The sequence below is a fragment of the Pantherophis guttatus genome, chromosome 18 (genome assembly GCF_059756535.1).
Source record: "Pantherophis guttatus breed Tessera chromosome 18, ASM5975653v1, whole genome shotgun sequence".
NCBI classification, from domain to species: Eukaryota; Metazoa; Chordata; class Lepidosauria; order Squamata; family Colubridae; genus Pantherophis; species Pantherophis guttatus.
In genome coordinates, this window is record NC_142080.1 from 2,392,669 (window position 1) to 2,404,726 (window position 12,058).

Sequence of the window (12,058 nt, forward strand, 5' to 3'; positions counted from 1 at the left end):
TCATACTGGGTTGAGCGTTTTTGGTTCCCCGTTTACAGCTCAATCTAATGATTTTTTTTATTCTGTTAAAAAGTGATTTAATTCTTCCGTTTCTTTTTCTTTCTTTCTTTCTTTCTTTCTTTATCTATCCATCCATCCATTTGTCAAAAATGGTGTAGGGCCTCCTGCTTAGGCGGGAAGGTTGGGGTTGGACTAGATGACCTCAAAGGTCCCTTCCAACAGATGAACGGATGGGTAGAAAGATGATAGATTAGATTAAATCTATCATCTTTCTACCCATCCGTTCATCTGTTGGAAATGGTGTAGGGCCTCCTGCTTGGGCGGGGGGTTGGACTAGATGACCTCAAAGGTCCCTCCCAACATCTCATCTATCTATCCATCCATCCATCCACCCATCTACCTACCTACCTACCTTATCCTGGAGACTTACCACCTCCATGCCATTTCTCTCTCTTCTTAATTCTTCCTTTCCTTTTGCTTTTTATCCCCCCTTTTATATATTCAATCTTCCTTGAAAGAAAATCTCCGCAGCCAAGTCCCCATAATACAATGTTTCTCAACCTTAGTAGCTTGACGATGGGTGGGACTTCAACTCCCAGAATCCCCCAGCCAGCACCCATCGTCAAGCTTCCAAGGTTGAGAAACACTGCGCCTAATACAATACAAATTGTGCAAATGAAAATAAGCCTGCTATTTACCGAGTTACTATTTATTATTTACTAACTTTCAGTATATCTTGGCCCCACCTTTCAAGGCAATGCATTTAAACATGCATTAAAAATATATCTTTATATTTTAATTAATTAAATATATATATATATATATATTTAATCCGGCAGCGAACGTGGCTTGCTCTGCATTTTTAACAATATGTGGGTGGCAATCGAGTTTTTTTTTTAAAAAACTCACCAACTCGTCACTTTTTCAACGGATGCAAAACACCCAACGGTTTGCATTAGAGATGAGTCCTCAACTTACAACCATTCATTTAGTGACCAAAGTCTGAGGGGGGGGGGGGAAAGTGATTTGCAACAGCTCCTCGCATTTGCAACGGTTGCCATGTTTCCCCACAGTCACAGGATCAAAATTTGGGCATTTTGACAATTAGTTGTGTGTTTAAGGTGGTCTCAGCGTGTGATTGCCGTTCGCGACGTTCCCACGAGCAAAATTAATTCGCTTAACAACCATGTGCGATCCACTTAATGGCGATGATTTGTTTAACCACCTTGGCGAAAGGAGGCGACTCTCTTAAGAACCGTGGAAATTCTGCCTTCCCCCCACCACGATTGCGGTCATAAGTCGAGGATTGCCCGTAACACAAAGGAAGCTAAAAATCTTACACCCTCACAGCTTTTAGTTCTTCCTTCAAAGGAAGCGCTCTGTATAAATCTAATAAACTTTAATTAATTGACGTAGGAACTCTTCTTTTTTTTTGTAGCCTGAAGCTACTGCCTGTCCCGGCAGGCCAGATTTTTGCAAATGAAGCAAGGTGATCATTAAAATAAAATTTAAAAAAAAAACCCTCAGCAGTCTTAACAGAAGCGCAATTAAATTCTGCAGCACTAAAAGCAGCATTAAGCGGTGTGTTTAGGCGGCGTGCATGGATTTATTTTTTAAGGGGAAAAAAAACACCCCCAAAATTAAAGATCTGTTGTGGGATAAAATTCAGCACCTTTGAAAGCTGGCGGTAGGCAAAACACACACTTACACACAGACAAAATGCCAATTAGAGCACGCTAAATTGAACTCCGCGTACTCCGTTGTGCATTAATTAAGATTTAGAGCGGATGACGGCGAGCCAAGCCAAGTTAATTCTCAATTTTTAATTCAGCCGATAAACGCCTTCGGGGATTTGATGCTGTATGAAAACCACGGCAGGGATCAAAACAGCACAGGAACCAAACTGCGCGTAGTTAAAATCATAATTAAAAAATGCTTTTATTTGATTGCTCTCACCTAAGCCGAGTCCCAGTTTGTCAGTTCAATTCCCGCGCAAACACACAACACCCTTTATTCCCTTTTGCGAAGTTGTTTCCTCGCTTCCCATTGCAAACTGGGAACGCTGCAGAATTTGCAAACCTATATATATATATAAAAAAACAAAACGGCCCCACCACCCCCCACTCAATAAAATGCAGAAAAAAGTTGATCGTCTCGTGCGCCTTTCGCCCCCCCCATTCACGAGGCACGAAACCCAAGAACAAAAGAGGCATTCTTGAAGCTGCTTTCCACACACACACACAAAAATAATAATATACGAGGCCTTCGTTCGAGGCTTTCTTTTAAAACGGAAAAGCTTCCAGGCAGTTTTTGCAACCGTCCTTTGCGTTTTTTGCAATTTCGGGCATTTAACTCAACGCAGAAAATACCGGGCTGTTGGGTCGACTCGCTGTTAACCCGAGACCGGAGTTTAAGGAAAGGGCCACCATCCGCTAACCGAGATTCCCAAATTCCTAACAGCTTCTTAAAAACCTCAATACCCCGTGCGACCGGTTAGACAAACCCAGATTCAGTTCTTTTCCTAGCAACCTGGTTAGCTTCCTCCTTTCTCCAGCCTCCAACCAACCAAATCCATAAATGGCAACGATTTGGCAGCGCCCTCTGGCTCAGCGACTTACGTCTTCACCATGTCAGTTCAACCGCAGCTTTGCGTAACCAGGTTTTCCGTAAGCCATCACGTGGTGCTCGAATCGGTCCGATATTTAGCTGGCGTCGTTTTGGAAACTTATTAAACTAAGGCAGCGGAGTAAGCCAGCTTTAACTACGATGGCCGAGTCAAGGAGCTGGGACGGACACAAACTTGGATTGCCCAGGGATGGGAGAACCTCAAACTCTTGTCAAAGATGTGGAAAGAATCCTAAACTCAAAAAATGTTGGGGGGGAGGAAACCATCTTGAAACCTGGGTTAATTTGCTTTCTCACGTTGGTCAAACTTTTGAAGGCACTGGAGGAAAAAAAATGAAGGCACTATGATTTTCTCGCTCCGAAGCTGGAGATGATTGGCACCAAAAATATATCTTTTTCCCGCCCCTTCCCATCCCGATCCGATGTATTAAACCAACCCAAAATGTCCCGTTTTCCACTACATTGAAGTCCTAACCCCACACCGCGGAGCTCCGAAATGAGACCCGGCGGAAAATATTTTGAGTTTCAACGGAGCGTAGCGGAAGTACCGGCGTGCGGGGAATCTTCGTTTCGGCCCCTCCGGGATGGATTTGCAGGTTCGGTGGATGTCTTTTTGAGTTTTTCGAGGTGGGGCTCGGCAGCCCCGTTAAGAGGCGGAGATAAGCAAGAACGATGGGAGGCAAGTTTTTTGGCAACGGGAAACGGGGCACCGAGGAATCGTTTTTTTGGCAAACTCCCGTAAGAGGAAATCGCTGGCGCGATGGTGGATGTTTCCCGCACATTGTGTCCGGGAGTGGTTTTTCTCCCGCTGCCCCGTGCCCGCCACACCGCCGCTCAGATCTTCACGAACAAAACGCTGGTGACCAGGGCGAATCCGAGCAGGAGAACGATGACCTTCAGGATACGTTGCTCTGAAGAGCCGAGTTCGTGGGGCAGGATCTCCAAAAATGTGATGTAGACGAAGGTGCCCGTGGCTAAGCCTTCCAGGACGCTGCGAGAAAGGCGGGAGAGAGCCGCCATGGGGACCTCGGTCAGAGCCACCCCCAACCCGATGCCGAACGGGGACATGGCGGAGAAGATAACCAGGCAGATCGCCACGACTCGGGGACGCAGCCGCCCTTGCAAGAGCTTGAGGCTCAGGCTGAAGGCGATGGCGCCTTTGTGGATCAGGAGCGCCAAGCAGATCTCCAAGGCTTGGGTGCCGTCTTCCTGCAGGCCGACGGCCAGCCCTTCGAAGATGGAGTGGAGCGACAGCGCCAGGAAAAGCACCACCAAGCGGATGGCCGAGTGGGCGTTGAAGTCCACGTGGACGTGGGTGCGCTCGGCGGCCAGGCGGTCCCGAGCCAGGGGACGCTGGGATCCCTCCGGCCAATTCTGGTCCTGCTGCTGCAGGGAGGAATGCTGATGGGAAGCAGAGCTCAAGAGAGCTTCCGTCTCTTCCAGGGATCCCGACGGGTCCTTGTAAGCCAGCACGATCTGTTCCAACACCAGGACTACGAAAAAGCCCATGGCCAGGATGAATTCCTGCAAAGGGAAACGGAGCTGTCCGGGGGGAAGAGAGAGAAAGAAAAACAAAATCAATTTGAGCCCCCCTGTTCCAGATTCTGACTTCCCCTTTTCAGCTAGACAGGCGTTAAAGACCTATCAGCTTCCCCAAACCACAAAACTTTGGGGAACTTTCCCCAAACTTTGTCCCGATAAAAAAACCCTTTTTATTAAGTTACTGTGAATTCTTCTCATTCACACCCAGCAAAGTCTTTCAAGGGACAATTTACAGCCACAGACCTTATCTGGCTTGGAGAGCTGCCAGGCCGATAAGTTCAAAACTTGGCAAAGAAGGAGTCACGAACCAATTAAGTGAACTAATTGTCTCCTGCAAACTCCACTCCCCTTTCGCTCCTCTTTTATTCCCTCTGGGAGGAGCCATTCACCGTCCACCTGTGGCTTTACTCCTGAGTCGCCCCTTGTTCTTTAGCCGTTCCCTTCGTCTGGCAGCTCTGGGAACAGGCTCCAGCTATTCTTCTGCCTCACTGATGTCTGACTCCGAAGGCAGCTGATAACTGTCAAGACGGCCCTGGCCCCCTCTCTGCCTCCGACGCAGAGCCCTCGTCAGAGCCCTCCCCAGGCTCCAGGACTGGCCCAGGTTCCTCCCCAGCCTCCTCACTGTCCAAATCTGCTGCCAGCTCCACTGTCCGGCCACAACGACAGGACCCCCGAATATCTTGAAGCGCTGCCGTTCTTAACGCGGCGAACGACTAATCTCACACGGAAAAAAGAAAAGCCCCTTACCGCGATGGGGCGACCACGAACCCCAAAAGCGTCCCCCAGCACCAAGCACCATCTTAGCCCCATCCTCCTCGCCCGGCACACTTCCGCCTCACTCACGCGGTGCATTCTGGGAGGAAGGGCACAGGAGGCGCTCTGCGCACGCGCCGAGGGGGGAGGGGAAGAATCTTGCAAAGGGCTCAGTCTGTTTTGGTTGCAACGTGGCACTTCTGGTCTTCGGTGGCAGCCGGGAGAAAGAGGACAGAGAATATATTCCTCTCTCTCTCTCTCTTTCTCACTCTTTCTATTTCTCTCTCTCTCTATTTTTCTTACTCTTTCTCTCTCTCTTTCTTTCTTTCTTTCTTTCTTTTCGAGAGGGAATTAAAACCTAGAACCAATTTGGGATGTTGCAATTGTGGCTAAACTCACCGTGACTTGCAAGTCATCCAGGGCTTCGTTAATGCTGGCTAGATAACTAGGAAGCAGATCGAGAAGGCACGTGCCCAGGAAGATGCCGCCGGCAAAACAGCTCACCAAACTCAGGGTTTTCCTCTGAGGGCCTGTTAAGAAGAAAACGGGAGGACAAGAGGGGAAAAAAAATTAATAAAAAAATAATAAAAGTTGGCCAGCATTCCTCGGAAACGCCCCTCTTGTTATTCTGTGATAACTCCAGACGGCAGGACAAGTAGCAGCGGATGGAAACTATAATCAAGGAGAGAAGCAACCTAGCACGAAGGAGGAATTTCCTAAGAACAATTTGACCAGTGGAACTGCTTGCCACTAGAAGTTGGAGGCGCTCCATCACTGGAGGTTTTCAAGAAGAGATTAGGCAGCCATTTGTCCAGAATGGTGTCAGGGTCTCCAGCTTAAGCAGGGGGCTGGACTAGATGACCTCCAAGCTCCCCTTCCAACTCCGTGACTGTTAAGGTGTGGCGCTCCCGAGCGGCACAATCTTCATTTGACTGCGAAATAATTCTCTCTCTCTCTCTCTCTCTCTCTCTCTCTCTTTTTTTTTTTTTTGCAGGGAGATTTTTCTTTTTTTATATCAAAAGGCCGGGAGAGATTAGGGGACCGATTCTGAAGCATTTCCAAATCCAAAATATAGATTGGAATTCTCTCGGAGTCGAAATACACATTATTTAAAGAGGAGGGAAAAAAAACCACGAATTTTCTCAACAGCATCTGGTTTGTTTTCAGCCATTCTTCCACATCTTCTTTAAAAAATATATATATATTTTTTAAAAGTCTTCTCGGCTACATTTTTCCCCCTTCTTTGCCTCTTTTTTCAAACACGAGTTCCTTCAATTTTTTTTTTCTTCCTCCCCAAGCCCCAAGAAAAAAGAAAACATTATTTAAATCGGAAAGTCCACATCCTGAAGGCCAAAAGCTCTGTTGTTGCTGGGCCCTTTCTCAAATTCAGGAATTTCCAATAAATATTTAACTTCCTGTTGTTGTTTTTTAATTATTTGGGCAGACAAGAGCTTCTGAAAACCGCAAATAACATTCCCCTTTCTCCATTGCTGCTTCCCCCACCACCACCAAGGCCACAGGAAAGATTAAATGTTCAAATGGTAAACCTACGCAGAGTTTTGAAAGAAAAGCAGATAAGTTAACTCACCATGAGCCCCTCCGGATCCAATCTGGAGGATAAACAGCCTCAAACTTAACTCCTTCTCTTGGAATGGACTCAAGACAAAAAGTTTTCTTGTTTTAAAAGAAGTTCAGATTCTGATTCAATTCTGATTCAGCTCTGATTCTGTTTCAGTTCAGATTCAGCTCTGATTCTGGTTCAATTCTGATCCTTATTCAAATTCAATTCTGATCGTTTCAATTCCGATTCAGTTCCGATTCTGATTCAATCCTGATTCAATTCAGATTCAATTCAGATTCAGTTTTGATTCTGATTCTGTTTCAATTGAGATTCAGTTCTGATTTAGTTCTGATTCTGATTCAATTAAGATTGTTTTAATTCAGATTCAATTCTGATTCCAATTCAATTCTGATTCAATTCCGATTCAGCTCTGATTCTGATTCAATTCCGATTAGGTGATTCTGATTCAATTCTGATTCTTATTCAAATTCATTTCTGACTGTTTCAATTCCGATTCTGTTTCAATTCCGATTCAGTTCTAATTCGGATTCAATTCAGATTCAGTTGAGATTTCAGTTCTGATTCAATTCGGATTCTGTTTCAATTCAGATTCAGTTCTAATTCGGATTCAAATCCAATTCTGTTTCAATTCAGATTCAGTTCTGATTCAATTCAGATTCAGCTCTGATTCCGATTCAATTCTGATTCTGATTCAAATTCAATTCCGACTGTTTCAATTCAGATTCAGTTCTGATTCTGATTCAATTCCGATTGTTTCAATTCCGATTCCATTCTGATTCTGATTCAACCGGTCATGGATTGGATCCCTAGACCCAGCAACCCCACCACCCCCAAAACCCACGTACCGAAGCTTCCGCTGTTGAGGGCAGACCCCGGCCTCCGGAACAGCCATAGGGGAATGAACGCACAAAGCAGCGTCACTAACAGGAGCAGCACCAGAGACCCCAGCTTCAGCTCCAGGGCCTGCACCGAGCGCGCCGTGCTCTCGTACGGGTTCCAGACCAGCTTGGTGTCCAGTTTCGTATCCGAGTCCCACGATCCAGCCATCCCGAACATGCTCCAATCTAACAGACTCTTCAATTTGGGGGGGGGGGGGTGTCTCCAAAAATTTGCCGAGAGGATCCCAGACGCAAATGTCGCACCAAGTTTAACTCCGGGGTGCCCTGTCCATGCTCCGCCGGTTTCGACGTGCCCCGACCGTCACACCGTCACAACCTAGAGGAAGAAACAGGGAGCGTTTTACGACAGTCCTCACTTAGTTACGACCAACGTTTCAAGAAAGTCAAGATTTTGAAGCTCCGATGGTCAGTCATTCTGGATATTCGGCAGCCAGCTCAATTTGGCAGCAGTCCAAGAAATTGGTGCCTCTGCACGCTATTAATTTATTAAAATATTTGGGGAAGAGAAAGCATTATAAGCGACTCCACCAAAAAAAAAAAAAACCTGAAATAAAAAGAATTAAATAGATTAACAAACAGGAAGTTTGAAGTTCACTCTTTCATTTGCTGACAATGTCGAAGTTCACTGGATCATTTAAAATAAATTAAGGCCACCATTATTAAATTATCATTATGCACTTAATGGGTTGGTTTCTTTGCTGACGCTCAGAGCTGCTTGGATATGAATCGGATTAATAAATACATAAATGATTCAAGGTTAAATGTATTTGATATTATAATAAGAAAGCAAAATTAAGCATTTTTCCTCCATTTTTTTCCAAACTACTCTACATATTCCATTCCTGGAATATCAAAATGTTCCTTCCCGAATTATTTTGCTTTTTTCCCCATCTGAATATTTGACAATCTAGATAGTCCTCGACTTAACGACCATTCATTTAGCGACCGAAGCTACAGCGTCACCGGAAAAACCCCCGATTTACGACCGTTTTTCACGCTTACGACCGTCGTAGCATTTTTCCCCCATGGTCACGTGATCAAAATTCAGACGCTCGACACCCGACCTGTACTTACGACAGGTCCCGTGGACCCCTTTTGCGGCCTTTGGATAAGCGACGGGGAAGGACAGATTCACTTACCAACCTCAACGGGACGGATTCGCTTAATAACGGCGGCGGCAAGAAAAAACATAAAATGGGGCAAAACTCACTCCGCCACAAAAAAATCCGAGGCTTCGTTTTGGGTCATAAATCGAGGACTACCCCGTAATAATTTCTTTTTTTTTTTTTTAAATGTGAGCCAGCAACCGGGAAAGGAATATGAGTGAGTCAATGACCAGTTCCAGTAATTTACCATTTCCAAGCAGAGGGGGAAAAGGTTAACTCCCCCAACCCATTTTTGACCCCCCCTGATTTATACCCAAGGTCAAACAGAGGGGGGGGGGGAAACACACAAGATTTTAGGACAGTCTGCAGAGATTCTAGGAAACCGGCCAACTGGGATCCGAGAAGTGTTTTTTTTTCTTTAATAAAAAAAAAGTACATTTCAATTCTTGTTATTTAATTTGCTGCCAAGATCGACCTCCAGGAGGAAAAAAAAAGAAGAACAAAAAAACAACTCAGTGGAATTTTGCCAAGTTGCGGGAACTAAATTTAACCCAGGTTTTCATTCACTTCCCCTTAAGTTGCATTTTTTTAAAAAACCGAGGTTTGTTTTTGTTTTGCAGAAAGAACAAGTCATAAAATGGGGGGAATTGGGCAGCTATTTTGAAAAAATTTGCTTGCTAAAGAGCAGGCCGGTTTTAAAAGAGCTTCCATGGGTCAAGGCAGTGTATCTTTAAACATCCTTTCCAGCTTAAATTCCAGTTTCCATCGGGGCTAACGGGTTGAAATTCTTAATTCAACATCTGGCTGTTTGTCCGTTCATCTTTCGATTTGGCTGCTAAGAGAAACTTTCTTCTCTATTCAATTTTGATTTTTTTTTAAATTTTATTTGAAAAGCGATTCTAATGGCTTTTTCAGGAGCGGAAATACCGAAATGTTCACCCAAAATCTAGCCAGCCAAGCTAGAAACAAATGTGTTGAAAGGCAGTTCATTTCTAGAGCTTTTATAATGTATAATGAAGTATAATTTATAAATACATGTTTATATGCATATAATTTATATAAATTGATATAAATTATATAGTCACACTTAAGATTTGTATATAGATTTGCTAGCTAAAAATCAAAGCCCAGCCTTGATTAAAACACTGCCAATCATTTAATTTTAATGTTTTTTATTTTTTTACGTGTTAACTGAGATGCAACTGTAAGTCACTCAAGAATTACCCTATGGTAAAATATGGGAAGTCAATACATTTTTATAAATAAATAAAAATAAATCAATGTGGGTTTTTGTTTTGTTTTTTTTTGTAAATAATTCGTCTTTTGAGAAGTCCGATCTTGAAAATTCATTAAATTTGGATTATTCAGACAAACTTCAGGCAAACTGAAGGAGAAACTGAAAAGGGCAGAGTTTTCTGATCAGTGGAAAGTTAATTTAATTATTAGTTACCACTTCATTTTCCTCCTACAAAACAAACAATGATGACCCTTGATTCAAAGACTAAGCAATCCTGAATTAATCACGGGCTGTTAAAAGTACCAGCAACAGCCAAGTCACCTGAGTTCCGCAGGTAAACTTTTAACTTGCATCCAAGCAAGGAATATGGGAATTGTTGTTCCATTTCTAGGCTGCATACTTCACCCAAACTGACTGTGGAATTAAAAGCTCCAGGGATAAATCTAAATAATATTCTGTTCTGTTGGAAAGGAAAGTTATAATCTCTCATTTTGTATCCTGGGGTTGTTTTTCCTAGCTTAAGCCACCAGAGAGACAAAGAAAAGTCTTGTAGAAACAAAGAGAAAAAAAAATAATTAAAATTAATCCTGGCTTATTCACATCCGTATTAAATTTGAATTAAAAACTCAGGCTAAAAGTACATGAACCAGAGATTTTTTTTTTTTTTAAAAAAAAACAGTTTTCCAAATTATGCAGCTTGTCTCCATAATACCCCACCCCTCCCTCAGGAAACAATCCCCAAAGCTCAAGTTTAGACCCACCCACCCAAAATAAATCCAGTGGCCATGAGTTCCACCAACCCCCAGCAGGAAAACACCACCCTAGGGGCAGCAAAAGTGCTTCAGCTCCTCATCCCTGCTAAAGTGAAGTTACTCCAGGGAAGTTTAGTTTGGCTACAACTCTCCGCCGGCCTCCCCTCTGGGGATGATGGGCCCTGTAGTCCAGCACACTAGGAGACGGAAATTTCCAATGGAAGAGTCCCTGGGGGTCTTTTCTCCAAAGACGAAGAGGGAAGGAAAGTCGGTTGGTGGAGATAGCCTGGCTACCACTCTCTTCTTCTCCTCTGGGGACGATGGGCTCTGTAGTCCAGCACCCCAGGAGACCCACTCTTGAAATGGAGAGTCCCTGGGGTCTTTTCTCCAAAGACGAACAGAGCTTTGGGGGGGTGGGGTCAGTTGTTGGAGATAAGTCTGGCTACCACTCTCCTCTTCCTCCCCTCTGGGGATGATGGGCCCTGTAGTCCAGCACAGCAAGCAGATACACCCTTGGGAAGGAAGGGTCTCCCCCACTCCCCCACCCCCGGTCTTGTTTCAAAGAGGAACAGGGGAAGGGGTTCGAGTGGTGGTCTTGAAAGACCACCAAGCCAACCCCCTCGGATTTACTGGACCAGGACTACAGTGACCATCCTCCTTTGTGGCTGGGGAGCATGGGACTTGGGGTCCAAACCCAGCTGGGGCGGGGTGTAATTAAGAATTTAAGGCTCTCTTAAGACCCTACTTTTGGGGAAGGGGGTCAGAGACCCGGTTCCCACCCACCCCCAACACCTCCCACCGCCGCTCTGCGAGAGACCCCCGACTCACCGCCGGCTGCAACTCCGCGCAGTTCCGAAAAGTGTCTGGACGTTCCAAAGGGGCGTGGCCGGGGCTCAAAGGAGAGGAAGGAAACCCAAGTGTTGCACCGGCCAATGGGCTTCTTGGGCCTGGCGTTCGAAATGGGCGTGGCGGCCGGGTTAAAAAAAAAAAATTGCTCGCTCGGCCAATGGGAGGGCGTCCTTTTTCAAGCTCGGCCGTTCGAAAGGGGAGGAGCGAAGAGGGCGAGAGAGAGAGAGAGAGAGAAAAAAAAGCCAGGTTCGAAAGAGGCGGGCTCCCCTTCGCGTTCCGATTGGCGGACGCCCAGACGGAAAGCAGGCCTGGCCAATGAGGAAGGCGCAATGCAAAAACGCGTGTTTTCAGCTTGGGTTGAGCGTCACGTGTGAAAGGAACTTGCAGGGAGATCAAAGCGTGTTGCAAGGAAGTGTTGCATGGGGAAGGGGGGGATGTGAGTCAGTCCCCCCCTCTTCCAGAAAACTCCAATCCTACCCCCACATTTACTAACTACCTGGAGTTACAGGAGTTAAAATGCAACCCCCACACACAAACTAACCCAGGTTAACAAGTGCAAAGGCTGCATTCAGACAACCCGTGTTGACCCGTTTAATCCCTCCGGCTGCAATCCACTGGGCTTCCCATTGCTCCGATAGTCCTCGCCTTACGCAGCCCCCAAATGTATATGTTGCTAAGTGAGACGTTTTCGCTTTTTTTGCCCTGTTTTACGA

At 45.3% G+C, this 12,058-nt stretch overlaps 1 protein-coding gene across 1 annotated transcript; it reads right to left on the bottom strand.

The window, feature by feature from the left end:
- Positions 1-1,913: 1,913 nt before the first annotated feature.
- On the bottom strand, positions 1,914-11,570 carry SLC39A1 (solute carrier family 39 member 1). The gene is made up of 4 exons (XM_034406074.3): positions 11,325-11,570; positions 7,348-7,717; positions 5,320-5,450; positions 1,914-4,167 (listed from the first exon to the last, which is right to left on the bottom strand). Exons 2-4 carry the CDS (start codon positions 7,556-7,558, stop codon positions 3,460-3,462), a joined length of 1,050 nt encoding a protein of 349 aa, XP_034261965.1. The 5' UTR covers positions 7,559-7,717; positions 11,325-11,570; the 3' UTR covers positions 1,914-3,459.
- Between the last annotated feature and the right edge of the window lie 488 nt (positions 11,571-12,058).

Excerpts from the sequence above, each read along its gene's own strand:
- SLC39A1 (XM_034406074.3), bottom strand. The coding sequence starts at position 7,558 with ATGTTCGGGATGGCTGGATCGTGGGACTCGGATACGAAACTGGACACC. Across the intron at positions 5,451-7,347 it reads CCTCAACAGCGGAAGCTTCG|GCCCTCAGAGGAAAACCCTG; the intron begins GTACGTGGGTTT and ends TCTTCTTAACAG. Across the intron at positions 4,168-5,319 it reads TGGATGACTTGCAAGTCACG|CTCCGTTTCCCTTTGCAGGA; the intron begins GTGAGTTTAGCC and ends CCCCCCGGACAG.